At 45.1% G+C, this 15512-nt stretch overlaps 1 protein-coding gene across 1 annotated transcript; it reads right to left on the bottom strand.

Moving 5' to 3' along the window:
* Positions 1–2561: 2561 nt before the first annotated feature.
* On the bottom strand, positions 2562–12132 carry st8sia3 (ST8 alpha-N-acetyl-neuraminide alpha-2,8-sialyltransferase 3). The gene is made up of 4 exons (XM_062412258.1): positions 11251–12132; positions 7497–7616; positions 6211–6768; positions 2562–5347 (listed from the first exon to the last, which is right to left on the bottom strand). The coding sequence occupies exons 1-4, from the start codon at positions 11412–11414 to the stop codon at positions 5065–5067; spliced, it is 1125 nt and encodes a 374-aa protein (XP_062268242.1). The 5' UTR covers positions 11415–12132; the 3' UTR covers positions 2562–5064.
* Between the last annotated feature and the right edge of the window lie 3380 nt (positions 12133–15512).

Genomic DNA, 15512 nt, shown 5'->3' with positions numbered 1-15512 from the left:
TTTCTTCTCTGCACTAACTTTGTACTATTAACTTGTCCTTTTAAATACATACTATTGCTTTGGTAATAACTTCTATAATTTAGTGTTTAACTGTGGACTGCGAGGACACAATCGGGTCAACACGAGGTCACCTGGTTTTAGATTATTATATCAAACACAGGTTTTTTTTAAGTTTAGCCCCAAAAAATGATAAGAAAGACAAACAGAAGTGAAGATTAACACAAATAGATTCTGACAAACACAAACACAAACAACCAGTTTAAACCCGGTGACACACAATAAGTCAAATGAGTCCAAATAAACAACAAACTCAATATAAACACATTCATTTTCTGCTACATAATTATTTTCATAAATCAAACAAGAGAAACAAGGAAGAATGTATCAATCCCATAATAATAATAAAAATAATAATAATAATAATCCTGGTGGTCCTTCCTGAACTTCAGGAGTTCAGGGTTTTTCTTCTTCTTCTTCTTCTTCTTCTTCTTCTTCTTCTTCTTCCTCTTCCTCTTCCTCCTCCTCCTCTTCCTCCCTCCATGATTATTTAATGTCCTCCCGTGTGTTGCTCTTTTAATCATAACATTTGATTTATTGATTTCCTCTCGGCCTGAAGACGGCAGCGGCGCCGACCATCGGGCGACGGCTGCAGACTGAATCTTCACACTTCTGATCAAAGTGGAGAATACGAAGAGGAGGAGGAGGAGGAAGAGGAGGAGGAGGAGGAAGAGCGGCATGCATATTTCATATCTCCACATGGTCCAAGAGGAGAAAAGAGTAAATTAGTTGAACTGGTCTCAAATTAAAAGTAGATGTCACTGAGGATTCTCTTTGATCTGCAGCTTCAATGACTTACTATTTAAATTATCTTTGGACAAAAGTTCTGTTAAATAAATAAATGAGTTTAATTACATGTCCTCTATTTTTTTCTTAACATCTTCATATCACTTTAATTATGTGTTTGCATCATAATTAACTCGTATTTTTTATTACAAAACCTGAACTAAAGGATTAATTACAACAATTCTTTATAAGGAAATTGCACAGATTTATTTTACACGTGTTTTTGTCGAGTTGTGTTCATGAATATTTCTTCAGGTTCTTTCTGCACTGACCTGATTTCCTCCTGCACCGATCAATAACGTGTTTCTCTTTATCTCTGAACCCTGAACCCTCCTCTCAAGCTTCTTGTTGCATTCATCTTTAATTAATCTCCTTAATTCTCATTTATTAATTGTGTCTTTTCAGATCAATAAAGTGTGATTGTCCCTCGTTCATTAAAAGTTGTGTTTTACTTTAATATTATAATATATAAGATACAAACAATAAGAGGGTGATGAGGGAGAAGTGTAATTTTAGATTTTAAAACGCATGAAGTTTTACAAATTGATTGATTCAGATAAACTTAATGCCAATCTGTTAAATCACAAAGGTTTTGAATCCAGCTGTTGACTCATGGAGGTTTTCTTTTGTGAGCAGCTGCCGACACGAGGCAGCAGGACTCAAAGGGTCAGAGGTCAGAGGTCAGCCGACCCCAGCGCTCGCCATCTGACCTCTGTCGTTTGCATAAACACGCTGACCTATATTCTCGTTGTTCTTTTTCTTTCACATATTCCCACTTTAGAAAAAGATGTTTGTATCTTGACATCAAATATTCTATGATAGTAAAATATTTGAATATTTCTTTTATATAATCCACAGATGGATAAGATTAATTTTTTTCATTTAATTTATTCAGTCCTTGTTCATCATTTGTGTCGCACCAGTTATTTTGCTTTACATTATCAATATCATTACAATTATTATTGATTATTTCCAGATCTATTGGCACAGAAATAATGACATCATTCATCTGCGGGGGAGCGGGATTGATCACGTGTTTGGGGACCGGGGGAGGGGGGGGGGGGTCATGTATGTGCAAATGAGAAGAAGCCAATTTAAAACATCATATTTCACTACAGCTCACATGAAAAAAACTGCAAAAACAAGTAAAAAAATTGATTCTAAATCAAAAGAAATATTTCTTGTTAAATCAAGTTTATGATTTATGTTGTCAAAAATCAAATCTGTTATTTTGATTTTGAAAATATATAAAACGTTGATCCACAAACTACCAGTGTCTCATCTTCCTCTTATGGTTTCATAGCCGCGGCTAAGAAAATGCTTGATGACCTCTGACCTCTGATGCTGGACAATTCATCACCCCCCCCCCCAAAAAAACCCCCTCCTTGCCTGACATCATCATCAGTTTACAATTCACAAAATGTGTGAGTGTTTGTTTGAATGTGTTTTATTGTGGAAACATGCATTCGTCCTTTTGACTTCACTAACATGTCCTGACTTTAGATTCATCTCCTCAGGAGATTTTGATTTGGGCTCATTTGGTGAAAGTGTAAAAGTTTGTCCCATGAGTTGAGTAAATCTGTTGAGTAGTTTTTAATCCTGCTAACAAACAATCAAAACATCATAATCTACACTTCTGTCTTTAAGAGTCACAGGGAGCGAAGGGTTAAAAGGTTTAAATATTAAAAACTCATTCAAAATCAGTTTTTCAGAAATGATCAGTTCACTGAAACAAGACACTTTGTCAAATTTATGATTTCATTCATTTTAATAACTAAATGAGGAAATAAATACAGAGTAGATATATTTCAAGTATTGGATGATTGAAACTTATTCGTTATCCCACGTCATGTTGTGTGTGACGTCTAAATCTGGCTTTAGTAGAATGTTACTCTTGGTAAAGTGAAATCTAAAGACTTATTGATATGGAAGGAATCAGGCTCGTTAATATAATATCTGAGTTTCATTCAAAAAGCAAATACATTCTTTAGAAACCTGATGTTTCACTGACTTGGTATATTACAGAAACATTGAATGTGTTGTCGTGTGCTCAGATCATAAATTCCATTGTTCTCATCACACACGGGAATTCAACCGACGACAATCGTTTTGTCACGAGTCAGAAAACGTTTCAAGTCACAGGAATCTCACGTTGGAATGAAACTTAAAGAAAAAACTAAGAAATAGAAACAGATGCACGTCAGAGAAATAATCCACGATTCTCTGCAGCAAAGATAAAAATCATGATTTACATTAGATATGATTGAAAAACACTTAAATCACACCACTAACAGCAACACACCTGATCCCTGACCCGCTTAACAACCGTCATAACTGAACCATTATTATAATAAGTCCAAAGTCCCTGACAACAGAGTGTGAAGCACTCCGGACCTTTCAGGATACGATGTGAATTCTCCAGAACCAGAAACATTCAGTCGGCCTCTGGGTTCAAACCTCAGGGAATCGAACATCGTGACGTTAACAGACGACAGAACAACAGGTTGGGACTGGATCCAGTCCCCGGATCCAGAGGGACAGAAATCTAACATCAGAACCGACAGATCTGTTTCACGTCCTCTTCAGTGTAAAATCCCTCCAGCAGCACACCAGCAGATTAACTGGGTGTGAAAGGAGACGTTTGGACAAAGTGACGATTTCACACGACCAAGGGACAAAGACACAATTCTAACAACGTCCATCACCTGGTTTCTAACCTTCTTCATCTGAGACAGAAACAAAAGGAATCAAAACTATAAACACGTCCTCGAGGACATGAGGTCAACAAGCAGGGGCTCGTCCTGATTGGTGCATAGAGTTGAAGACACAAGCAGCTGGTTGACGTCAGTGATCTTCACGAAGAGACAAACTAACTAACTGACCATTTGTTCAGGTGTGAAGACAACTCACTGAGCCGAGGTAACAACTGACAGAGGAGTTTGTCTCCTTCAAAGTAAAAGCCCTCAAGCATGAATCTATTTGTATTATTAGGTTTTTTGTTCTTACGTCCGCACGAGGAGAAGCTTCTCATGAGTCCTGACATTTAGTCGAGCGGCAGCGAGGTCCCCTAGAAGCTCTGCAGGAGAGACACTGGGAGACGCAGGAGAGACACTGGGAGACGCAGGAGAGACACTGGGAGACGCAGGAGAGACACAGGGAGACGCAGCAGAGACACTGGGAGACGCAGGAGAGACACAGGGAGACGCAGCAGAGACACTGGGAGAAGCAGCTGAGACACGGGGAGACGCAGCAGAGACACTGGGAGAAGCAGCTGAGACACGGGGAGACGCAGCAGAGACACGAGGAGACGCAGCAGAGACACAAGGAGACGCAGCAGAGACACGGGGAGACGCAGGAGAGACACTGGGAGACACTGGGAGACGCAGGAGAGACACGAGGAGACGCAGGAGAGACACTGGGAGACGCAGGGGAGACACTGGGAGACGCAGCAGAGACACTGGGAGACGCAGGAGAGACACTGGGAGATGCAGGGGAGACAGGAGGAGACGCAGCAGAGACACGAGGAGACGCAGCAGAGACACTGGGAGACGCAGCAGTGATCGAGTGACATCAGGACACATGATCCAGCTTATTAACAGACCTGAAGTGTGAGATATGAGATATGAGACTATATGTCAAAACTGTTTATGATCATATGAGGCAAGATTTTTACTCATTAGTTCCCTCTCCCACTTCCAGGAACGAATGCTTCTATCTGATTGGCCGACGTGGTGCTTGATGATCCAATGACCAATGAGGTTTCATTACGGGAACTCGTAGCTGAAGATTGAAGAGAGAGAGGGAACTGGATTGAGTAGTTTGAGTTTGTGATATTCAGACGACTTTTCCCACGAGTTCATCTCACAGACAGATAACGATCTTTAGTCCTGTTCCACTTCAGATCCTCGAGTCAAACACAAAGTCGTCTCGTCTCTCGAGCTGCTGCAGTTTGTAACGGTTCATCTGGACGTTAACTCGAGGATCACGAACTGAGATCAGCACACGAATCAGGCCCTGGTCCGTTTTGTCATTTTGATTCATCTGATCTGTGGAAACGTCAGAGCAGAGTTCAGCTTGAGCTTCAGCTTGAGCTCTACGCACTGTGCGAGAGGCGGAGCTTCAGCTCTACACGCAGTGCGAGAGGCGGAGCTTCAGCTCTAAGCACAGTGCGAGAGGCGGGGCTTCAGCTCTAAGCACAGTCGGAGAGGCGGAGCTTCAGCTCTACACGCAGTGCGAGAGGCGGAGCTTCAGCAGTCCCTCCGTGTGCATCTTGTAGAGCAGCTTGAACTCGGCCGGCAGCTGATGCGACTCCTGCCACTTGGTGGTGAACTTGGTGCCCTTCTTGTCGTAGTAGTGGTAGGGCAGCTCCTTGCCCGTGTTGGGGTCCCAGCCGAAGGGCCAGAAGCCGTACAGGTGGATCTGGTCACACATGGACGACGCCAGCGTGTACATGAGGATGCCGGTGCTCAGGCGCTTCGGCGACAGCTGCTTGGTTTTCCAGTAGCTGTTAAAACACAAGTGAAAGAAGCTTAATTTATTTTTTAAGAACTTTAAAGTGGCAACAACAGAACTGAATTCAGTCGTAAATAGAAAAGAGTTGGTCCTTCTGTGTTTATGATTCAGGGTTTTATAACTAAATTTATTTATTTATTCTACATCAAAAGCACAAAAGACAAGAAAAGAAACCAATCAACTCTCGGTAACGTCTCATGAGTCATCATAGCATAAGTCATTTTAACAATAAACCATAATCTAAACATCTCTTAAACTAAATTTGTAAAGAAAAACTGTTTTAACCTTTAAGTCTTTTTCAATTTATGTCCATTTCTTTCAATACATCTGAGCTGTGACTCACAGAGATGACTTCAACATTAATAACGTGATCAGGATGATTCATGGAGCCGTCGGGCTCGGCAGCTTCTCACTGGGGCTCCTCTTCAGACCGGCCTCAACAAAAGAGCCGTGGAGGAGCTGAGAGACGTCTGAGCTGCTTAAACGTGCTAATGCTTCAGGAGCAGGTAGATTTAATGGGATTGGTGAAGATTAGGCTACTGTACGAGGGACGACTGCTGCCACGACACTAAGTCCCTCTCCACACTCACAGCTCGGCACCTTTCACTAAAGAGCTGTTCCCTCATAATCCGGCTTTGGAGCCTAAATCTCCTCTTGGCCGTATGGAACACAGCTCGATACCGAATAACCACACAACGACACGTTCTATGAAGAAGAAGAAGAAGTGACTGACGTGTCCTGAGCAACATGTGATCGTCAGACGACTGATGATCTGACTCACATGGAGCAAAACAAAATCCAGATCCATCATCGTGCAGGATGACGGCGTCTCCAGCGGACGTGAAGACATCTTACCTGTTGATGTACTGCATGATGTTCCCCGGCCAGGCCAGTTGGACCTTCAGTTGACCCCGATGCTCCACGAAGAAGTCCACCAGCGTCCTCGTCACTGTGGCCGACGTGTGGAAGAAGAACGCCGGGATCCACAGGATGGCGCTGTCCAGCTTCTTCAGGCTCAGGAAGAAGTTGTTCCTGTCCTGCACGGTCAGTAAGTTGTTGTAGTATTTCTCCAGGATACTGGGGTTGAACGTGGTCATGTTGGTCTGCCGCCCGACGTCCTTCTTGAAGAGCTCCGTCGGGGCGAAGTTGCAGCGGAACACAAAGTCGAACTTCTCGATCTGGGGTCCGCAGCGCGAGCCCGTGAGGATGCCGCTGTTCCCGACCACCGCGCAGACGTTGTAGTGTTTGTTGAGGATGGGCGAGGCCTCGGGGAGGAGCGAGCGGAAGTTCTCACCGATGGAGAAGACGTACTTGTGGCTGGAGTAGTCGTAATGCATCAGCTGACCGGTTCTCACCGAGCTTCGGATCAGGGAGAAGTTGTGCGGGATGTCGATGTACTGAGCGATCTCCGTCCTGCAGAACAGAACCAACGTTTATTTATCATCGACTGCTTAACGTGAGCTGCTGTAGCTCAGCTGGGTGATCAGCCATAATGTTTTTACCATCCATGGTCGACTTGCCACAAGTTACGAGATGGTGAAATGATGTCATATTCTCCTGAAGAGGCCTCAAGTGTGAATGATATGGACTTTAAAAAAACTGTCAATGAGAAGTACTACACTACCCACAATCCTAAGGTGTAACTGCGATGGCTCCTTCTCACTGGTTTATGGGATGTGTAGTTCTCTTGCGTTAATGACGTAATGTCTATCGTAAATAACACGAGCTGCTCCGGACACGACCGAGGATATTTAATAATCCAGCGTAATATGAGTGTTTAGATAAAAACAGTGGAATCATCTGATGAAGCAAAACCACTTCTACATTCTGTCCATCAAATCAGAAACAATGATGAGGAGTTAATCCTTAATATTCATCAGATGTTATTACAGCACAGATTAATGGATGATTTGACGTTAATACATTTGTTCTCTTGTGTTGCTGCTGCTTTGCTTCTTCTTCTTCTTCTTCACTTTACATGTTGTTATGTTACAATACATCACATACAAACAAGAACAATTCAAGTAAATCCAAGATTATGATCAGATTTAGTTCATCAAACTTAAAACCTGGAGTGTGTAAGTGTGTGTGTGTGTGTGTGTGTCTGTGTGTGTGTGAGTCTGTGTGTGTGTGTCACCTACTTCTGCTGAATGAAAGCAGAGCTGTTGTACCTCCACCTGGAGGAGTTCTGCAGGTCCTCGCTCAGAGAGTTGGTCAGAGGAGTGAACGCTGGGTCCAGATATTTCATCGCCAGCTGGGAGCTGCACAGAAGACGGGGGGGGGGCGGGCACATAGGTCAGGGGTCAGGGAAGGTCGCCTGATGTCGGACGAGCTCGACTTCATCCACTTCAAATGTTTCGAGAGGAATTTTAGCTTTTTAGACGGTTTTACACGACTGAATCACTTCAGTTCAACTGAATTCTCGTACAAAAATACAGAATGAACTGCACATCATCAAGCAGAAAGTTCAAACAGGATGCAAACGCAGTTTTCTTTGAGTTTCTTGCATGTAAATGTAAACTTTATGTGGAAGTGTTTGAGGATCAGTTCAGCAAAGAGTCAAAGTTCTGTTCATGTAGGAAGCTGCAGGTAAAACTGATTCAGGCTCATTTACACCAGGAGCTCAGTGTAAATGCAGAATTAACAGATTCTTTAGTTTAAAATCACTTCAGTGTTTAACCGTTGCAGCTTTTTCAGTTCATCTCAACAAGTCGTTTGAAAGTAGATCAGCTGTTCACATGTGATGATGCTTTGTTTACTTCAGTGTGTAAAATACTGTGTTTTTAGGAAATCTAACATTCTAGTACTTGTTGAGATGAACACTTTTTAAATTTTTGATTTAAAAAAAGCACATGAGAAATATGGCCTCGACGGCTTCAACCCAGGAGATGAACCATGTTCACGCTTCAGAAACTGATCTGGGAACAGTTCTGCAGAAATCTTGACATTTTGAAGGTTTCTGGTCTTTTTCTAACTTTCTTCTTCAGACCGAAACTGAATCGAGAGTCAAATGAGAAAAATAGACGTCAGCTTCATGTCTGAGAGACAAAGGGCCAGGACGAGTTTGTCTTTATGACTGAACATCAAAATGTCAAGATTCAGGTCAAAGCTTCAGCAGAAATAACTGGTCAAATAGTATTCGTTGGTTAGTTTGGTTCAACCGGCAGAGCAACCCAGGGGGGAGGAGTTTACAGCTCCAGGACAGTGGAGTGTCAGAAGTTTGAATGATGAAGATCCTCCTGCATCATTCACTCTGTCCTGCTCGGGGATCCTCTGCTGCGCCGGCCAGAACAAACACTCACAACCAGGAAGAAATACTGTTTGACCCGGATCTGAAGGCAGATCTCCAGCAGCCGCATTCTGCTGATGATGCAGCGTCCACCATCTTTTTAGATGGTGACTCGGGAAGGGGGGGGGGGGCTGGACCAGGAACCAGAAGAAGGAGAATTTGGAGTGAAAGCTTCTCCTATTGTCTCAGAATGTCTCAGTTTGGGACAAAGACGCTTCACGTTGGTATGAAGGTATGAGCGTGTTACAGGGGGATCAAACTGTTAAAAGCAAACGTGAGATTCAAAGATGGAGTCACAACATGATTGAGGACGGCTGAGGTTTAGGTTTAATTTGTTTTAGGGGCTGGAGTGGAACTTTAATAGCAGAAGAAACTTTTTGTGGTTTAAAATACTGGATAAAGTCCTCCAAAATGAAATCTGGGGGAAACTAAAAAATCATAATGGTAGAAAATGGTCGAGCTGTTCAAGGTCCAACGCCCCCCCGCCCCCCCAGAACAGTTCAGGCTCAGTTTCTCTTTGTGTCTCGACACAAACAGTGAAACGGCTGCGACTCTCATCTGAGCTGAAAGAAGCAGAAGCTGCAGCGGTTTGACAAATAAAATGAATATGAGCGATAGAGATCAAACTGCTGAAGAGAAATAAAAGCATTAGGAGCAGATGAAGAGGGAGTGGTCCTCAGTGGAGCGTCGGGCTCTGTATTCACCTCAGGTCTGGTTTGCGAGGCGGCCTCTCGCTGCAGCGTTGGAATAAAAACAATTAACAACAAGAAGTAAACTCTTCTGTTACTTTAAAATGACAAAATGGAATCACAAACATACACGGCGACGACCTGGCATGCAGGAGAAAGATGCATTTCACATACTTACTGCCTTTCATGGGATTGTGACAATGAAACACTCGTGGCCTACAGGGATTTGTAGCAGTGTAGCGCCACCAACAGGTCAAGGTGACAATGTTTGTGACATGGTACCACGTCTGATGATACATCCCCATGAAGGACAGTCTCACTCTACGTCCACCGGCTGCACCAACCGAGAAGCAAAAACACAATTTGTGCCAAATCTGAAAGGATTCTCTGAAGGCGTTTTTAAAATAACGCATTCTGGAACTGGAAAGATCATAGAGACCCTGACCTTTGACCTTTGACCACCGAATCCGAATCAGTTCTTCTGTGAGTCCAAGTGAGCGTTTGAGCCAAATATGTAGAGATTCCCTCCAGGTGTTCTTCTGTTTCCTCTACTGAAGAAGCTAAATACTTTAAAGTATTTTGATCATTTCCTGGAGATAAGAGTTAAAATTCTTGAAGTGACAGAGGAGCGAGGGGGGGGGGGGGGGGGGCGGGGATCAGATCCAGTTCACATCTGTGGGATTAAGAGACAGATGTTTCCCTTCAGGCTGATTCCAAACTGGAAAATGGTTTAGACCAGTTTGAAGCTGTTTCCTCATTTGAAGGAAAACAATCAGCCAAAGAACCAATGAGAGCAAAGTGTGACGGAGGGTCGTTAGGTCATCGCAGACGCTGATTGGGTTTTAATCATCGAGTCTGAACGACCCCCCCCTGAACTCATACAAATACTTCAACTTACATTACTGCAAGTAATAAAACAACAAACACACATTTTCCTGTTAAATAAATGTTTCTGGCTTCTACTTCTAGTTTTATGTGAATCTTATCACAGTGTGAACATGAGGAGCTGAGGCTGATGTTTTCCTCGGGGTCACGTGACCGGAGACTGATGAGTCAGCAAAGACTGAGACCAGAAAGAACCCGATCAGCAAACGCTTGTGTCTGCGTCGACATTTACAAACATCTGCTTCTGCTCGTCGGGACTAAAACACAGATCCAGAGTTTTCAAACTAAAACGAGTTCAGAGGCGTCAACTCCAGAGGAGAGACGGCACAAACATCTGGAGCAGAGCTGAAACTGAAACGTAGTCGTGTGGCTGTGGCCTAGCACAGCTGACAACACATCACATGACCATCCACGTAGACTGGTCACCTGGCGTAAACAGGAAGTAGATGGTCTACTCTGAAGCTACAGAAAATACCACGAACGAGAAGCCACGATGGTGCAAAGGTCACGAGTTCACGCTGAGTGTGAACCCGGGTGTTTTCTACCTGAATCAAACTGCCTGGTCTCAGCTGCTGGTGAAGTCTGGTGAAGTGCAGAGGGCAGGGAGCCGATGTGATGGCGATGGGATTTGAAAGTAGGATGTGGTGGATGCAGCCTCACCGAGTGTTAACCCGTCTGTGAGAGGAGAGCTGCTCAGAGTGAGAGCTGCCAGGCCTCACGCAGCTCAGAGGCCTTCAGCCCAGTGCGACCACACAGGGCCTCAGCATCCACCTCCCCATCAGCACCCAACCTCCACCTCTCAACACAGATACACACCAACACACGGGAAGATCCATAACCAGGATTTCATTTCATCTGAAGCTAAATAGACCAGAAGCACCAGTCAGAGGAGTCGTGCTGCAGCAGCAGGTCTGAATCAGGGCCATCTTCTACCACGTCAGCACATTTACGCACAGGAGGATGTAAACAAGCAGATATGAGCAGCTGATCTGAGGCACCACGTCAAATGTCAGCGGGTGTGTCTGCACTCACCGGAACCCCGCGTGGAACATGTACATCCTGGGTCCTCCGTTGGCTCCGTAGCGGGGGGTGCTGAGCAGGAAGTCCTTCTTGATGGACACGTAGCTGATGAGCGACAGGATGAGCAGCGCCACGCTGAACATCACGAGCCCGAGCGCGCTGGCGATCCGCACCATCCTGCCGCCGTGCGCCCCGCAGCCGAGGAGCAGAGAGCGCGCACCAACACCGCATCAGCCGCACGGCCAGGGCCGGGAGGGGGGGCAGAGACACGCAGATTCACGCACGGTCCATGTAAGGAGGTGACGCTGATGCGGTGCCGCGGGGGACGCAGCGTTATCTTCCGACAGGGTTCATGGACTGAGGGGGGGAGGGGGCGCGCGGCAGAAGGCCGGAGAACCGCCGGTCTACTCACGTTTAGAGGAGAAGTGCAGGAGGAGTCAGTGAGGAGGCGCAGAGAGGAGCAGGAGTCGGTGAGGAGGAGCCGAGAGGAGCAGGGCTCATATCAACCTGAACACGAGGAGAGGAGGTGGCGACGCGGCTGCGGAGGAAAAGACGCAGCAGGAAGGAGCGTGACGCACGGACGGTCCATGTATGATCCGGGGATGGAGAGAAGAGGAGGGTGGAGGAGGATGGAGAGGGGGGGGTCCTGGAGGTCTTTCTGCGGACATCCAGCATCAGATTACAGATTGTTTCATAACCGGGAGGCGCAGGAGAAGATGGAGGCGGCAGGAGGCGGATGCTGCTGTTCCCCGGTCTCTTCCTCTGCATCCTCCGGGTCTCTTCCTCCTCTGTGCCCGCTCCTCTTCTTCATCACAGACGTGTCGCTTTAAGAAGACGCAGCTCCTGAGTCAGATCAACAGAGTCCGAGGCGGAGCTGCGCAGAGGAGCAGTGAGGAGACCCGAGGACTGTGCACCTCCTGCAGGAGCATCACTGGACAGGGCTTCACTGAAGCATCAGTGAGGAGTCCTCTGTGCGACTTCAAGGCCTTAGTATGACTATTATGATTATTATTATTATTATACACACTCCTACGTCATATGCGTCTGACGTGGTGGGGGGGGGGGGGTAGTCCTTCTGTTAGGGTTACAAAGCGCATCATCTGGTTGCCATGGTAACATCATGATGGTATCACTAACAGCCTCAGCACCTCCAGGCGCAGTACTCCACAGTACTACAGTACTACATCTCTACAGTACTACAGTACTACAGTACTACAGTACTACAGTACTCCACAGTACTACATCTCTACAGTACTACAGTACTACAGTACTACAGTACTCCACAGTACTCCAGCTCTACAGTACTACAGTACTACACAGTACCACAGTACTCCACAGTACTGCAGCTCTACAGTACTACAGTACTCCACAGTACTGCAGCTCTACAGTACTACAGTACTCCACAGTACTACAGTACTACAGCTCTACAGTACCACAGTGCTCCACAGTACTGCAGCTCTACAGTATCACAGTACTACACAGTACCACAGTACTTCACAGTACTGCAGCTCTACAGTACCACAGTAGTACATTACTCCACAGTACTCCACAGTACTACAGTTCTAGAGTACCACAGTACTCCACCTCACTACAGTACTCCACAGTGCTAAAGCTCTACAGCTCTAGAGGTACTACAGTACTCCACAGTACTACAGCTCTACAGTACCACAGTACTACAGTACTCCACAGTACTCCACAGTACTACAGCTCTACAGTACCACAGTACTCCACAGTACTACAGCTCTACAGTACCACAGTACTCCACAGCACTACAGTACTCCACAGTACTACAGCTCTACAGTACCACAGTACCACAGCACTCCACAGTACCACAGTACTCCACAGTACTACAGCTCTACAGTACCACAGTACTCCACAGCACTACAGTATTCCATAGTACTACAGCTCTACAGTACTACAATACTCCACAGTACCACATTACTCCAGAGTACTATTGTTTAATTCTGTCTCTAATTCTGTCGCTGATTCTGGATCTGAAGCTGATTCTCTATCTGAAGCTGACTCTGGATCTGAAACTGGATCTGAAGCTGATTCTGGATCAGAAGCTGACTCTGGATCTGCCACACGTCCTCCTCACAGGCTCCTAAATGTCAATCACACGAGGTTTCACACGTTTGCACAGAAACACAAACAGACAACGAGACGCTGTGAAGACATCAGCCAGACAGACACACAAAAGACTGCTGGCATTTCAACACTGACCTTTCTGCTGGTCTGAAGGCCTGAAACAACACACACACACACACACACACACACATACGCACATTTGGACGGACACACACACACACATACACCTACACACAGATAGATAAAGATATAGAGAGAGATGCCCTAAGGCTTTGTAAAGGCTGTTGAACGAGTATAGCTTCAAATCAAATGTCTTCCTCACTGCTACACAAACACACACAGACACACACACACACACAGCATCAGTGCCATCATTCCTCACCATCAGTGCAGTATTTCTCACAGAGGTTTTATTTTCACCCCCGAGCGTACGTTTGTTTGTTTGTTTGTTTGTTTGTTTGTTTGTTTGTGACAAAGCCGTCCTTTCTTTAACATTGTGTGTAAGGAAGTTTTTCTATAGTTCAACAAACTCCACAAACATGAGCCCTGATATTTATGAGTTTGATTGAATTCAAGGAGACGGGTGGAGACATGCTGTGACACGCGTGCATTCAAAGAGTTGAACAGAGGTGACCTCTGACCTGTCACACAGACACACACATGTCACGTGACCGCACAGCACGACATTACTGATAAGAGACAGAAGAAGGGAGGAGCCGTCTGAGAAAAGGAGGGTGGAAGTAAGAGGAGAGGGTTTTGGAATCAAGAGGAGGAAACAAGATGAGGGAAGAGAACGGTTGGAAGACGTGAGTGTAACTGATAGACGACAAGTAAAGTGAAACTCAGACAAGAGGGAGGAGGAGGAGGAGGAGGAGGAGGAGGAGGAGGAGGAGGGATGAGAAGAGGAAGGACAGAAAAAACATGAAGATGAGGGAGAAAAAGAGGAAAATTAGAGCCTGAGAGAAAGTGAGAAGGAGTCAAGGAGAGCGAGAGAAGAAAGGATGAGAGGACAAGAAGAAGAGGAGCGAAAAAATGGGAAGAGATAGGAAAGGAATGAGAGATGAGAATAGAGGAAGAGTAAGTGAGGAAGAGAAAATAGGAAGATAAAAGAGGATGAAGAGGAGTAGAAGAATGGGGATGAAATAAAGGAGAGATGGAGAAAACAATGGATGTAAAAGATCGTGAGCGAGAGAGAGAAGGAAAAGGAGGGAGGAGACTTTTTCCTTTACTTCCTCAATCTGCTTCCTTCATCCCTCTTTCACTAAAACACATTTCTTCTTCCATGTTTCCCTCCTTCACTCCATCACGTTCGATAACGAGGTTTAGTTTTCACCCCTTTGTGTGTGTGTGTCAGTTTGTGTGTTTGTGTGTTTGTGTTTGGAGGATTAATAAGAATATTGAACCCAGTAACACAGTGAAAAATATCAACTGCTTGACATACAAACCAAATGAAGTGAAGGAGCTTGATCAGATGTCCACGTGAACCTGTGATATGAAACCAATCAGCAGAGTTCACATCTCACCAAAGAGTCAATTAATAATCAATAGACATTAGAGCAGAGGGCCGGTGGACAATCAGAGGCTGCTGAGCCACAGGAGCATGAAATTACTGCCATACATGTACAGTACACAAATATATATACACACTGACTCACACACACGTATATTAAAGATGTGGGTAAGACCCCCCCCCCCCCCCCCCCATCACTGGAACCATCCTCCAAAATAAGATTTAAATGTCTTTTAAAAAAATCTCAACAAACCTCAGCGGCTTCAACAAAACCAACAACACACACAAACTGAATTTGATTATTCACATTTTGTCTGAATTGATTCCGGCCTCGTGCACGAAGCCTCGAACCAGAGGTGTTAGACAACTTTGAAGAATTTAACATGTGACCTGTTCAATAAAACTTAAAAAATGAACTTCACGTCCTGACCCCTCACACGGATCTGTTTCTGTCTCAGGTGAGAATCTATGTCATCATCTTCGTTTTCTTCTGTGTCTTCACTCGTTGGTTCATTTATTTCTGATTTGAGTTCACGAGCTTCACGTGGAGAGAACAGACGCTCGGAGGAAATGGAGCCTCGGCTGAACGTCCAAGGTCACACGGAAAAAAAACACTTTCCGCATTTCATAATTCATCACCCCGACCTCGAGATTGAACCTGCTCTGTACACGGTGT

Source organism: Platichthys flesus, chromosome 19 (assembly GCF_949316205.1).
Source record: "Platichthys flesus chromosome 19, fPlaFle2.1, whole genome shotgun sequence".
Taxonomy (NCBI): domain Eukaryota; kingdom Metazoa; phylum Chordata; class Actinopteri; order Pleuronectiformes; family Pleuronectidae; genus Platichthys; species Platichthys flesus.
The sequence above is the reverse complement of the archived record's forward strand: the minus strand, read 5'-3'. Positions and strand labels throughout refer to the sequence as shown.

Bases quoted from the DNA above. Each gene is read 5' to 3' on its own strand.
- st8sia3 (XM_062412258.1), bottom strand. From the start codon at position 11,414: ATGGTGCGGATCGCCAGCGCGCTCGGGCTCGTGATGTTCAGCGTGGCG. The intron at 7,617-11,250 runs GTGAGTGCAGAC...TCTTCTGTGCAG, and splicing joins ATGTTCCACGCGGGGTTCCG to CTCCCAGCTGGCGATGAAAT. The intron at 6,769-7,496 runs GTAGGTGACACA...TCTGTTCTGCAG, and splicing joins TCTGCTTTCATTCAGCAGAA to GACGGAGATCGCTCAGTACA.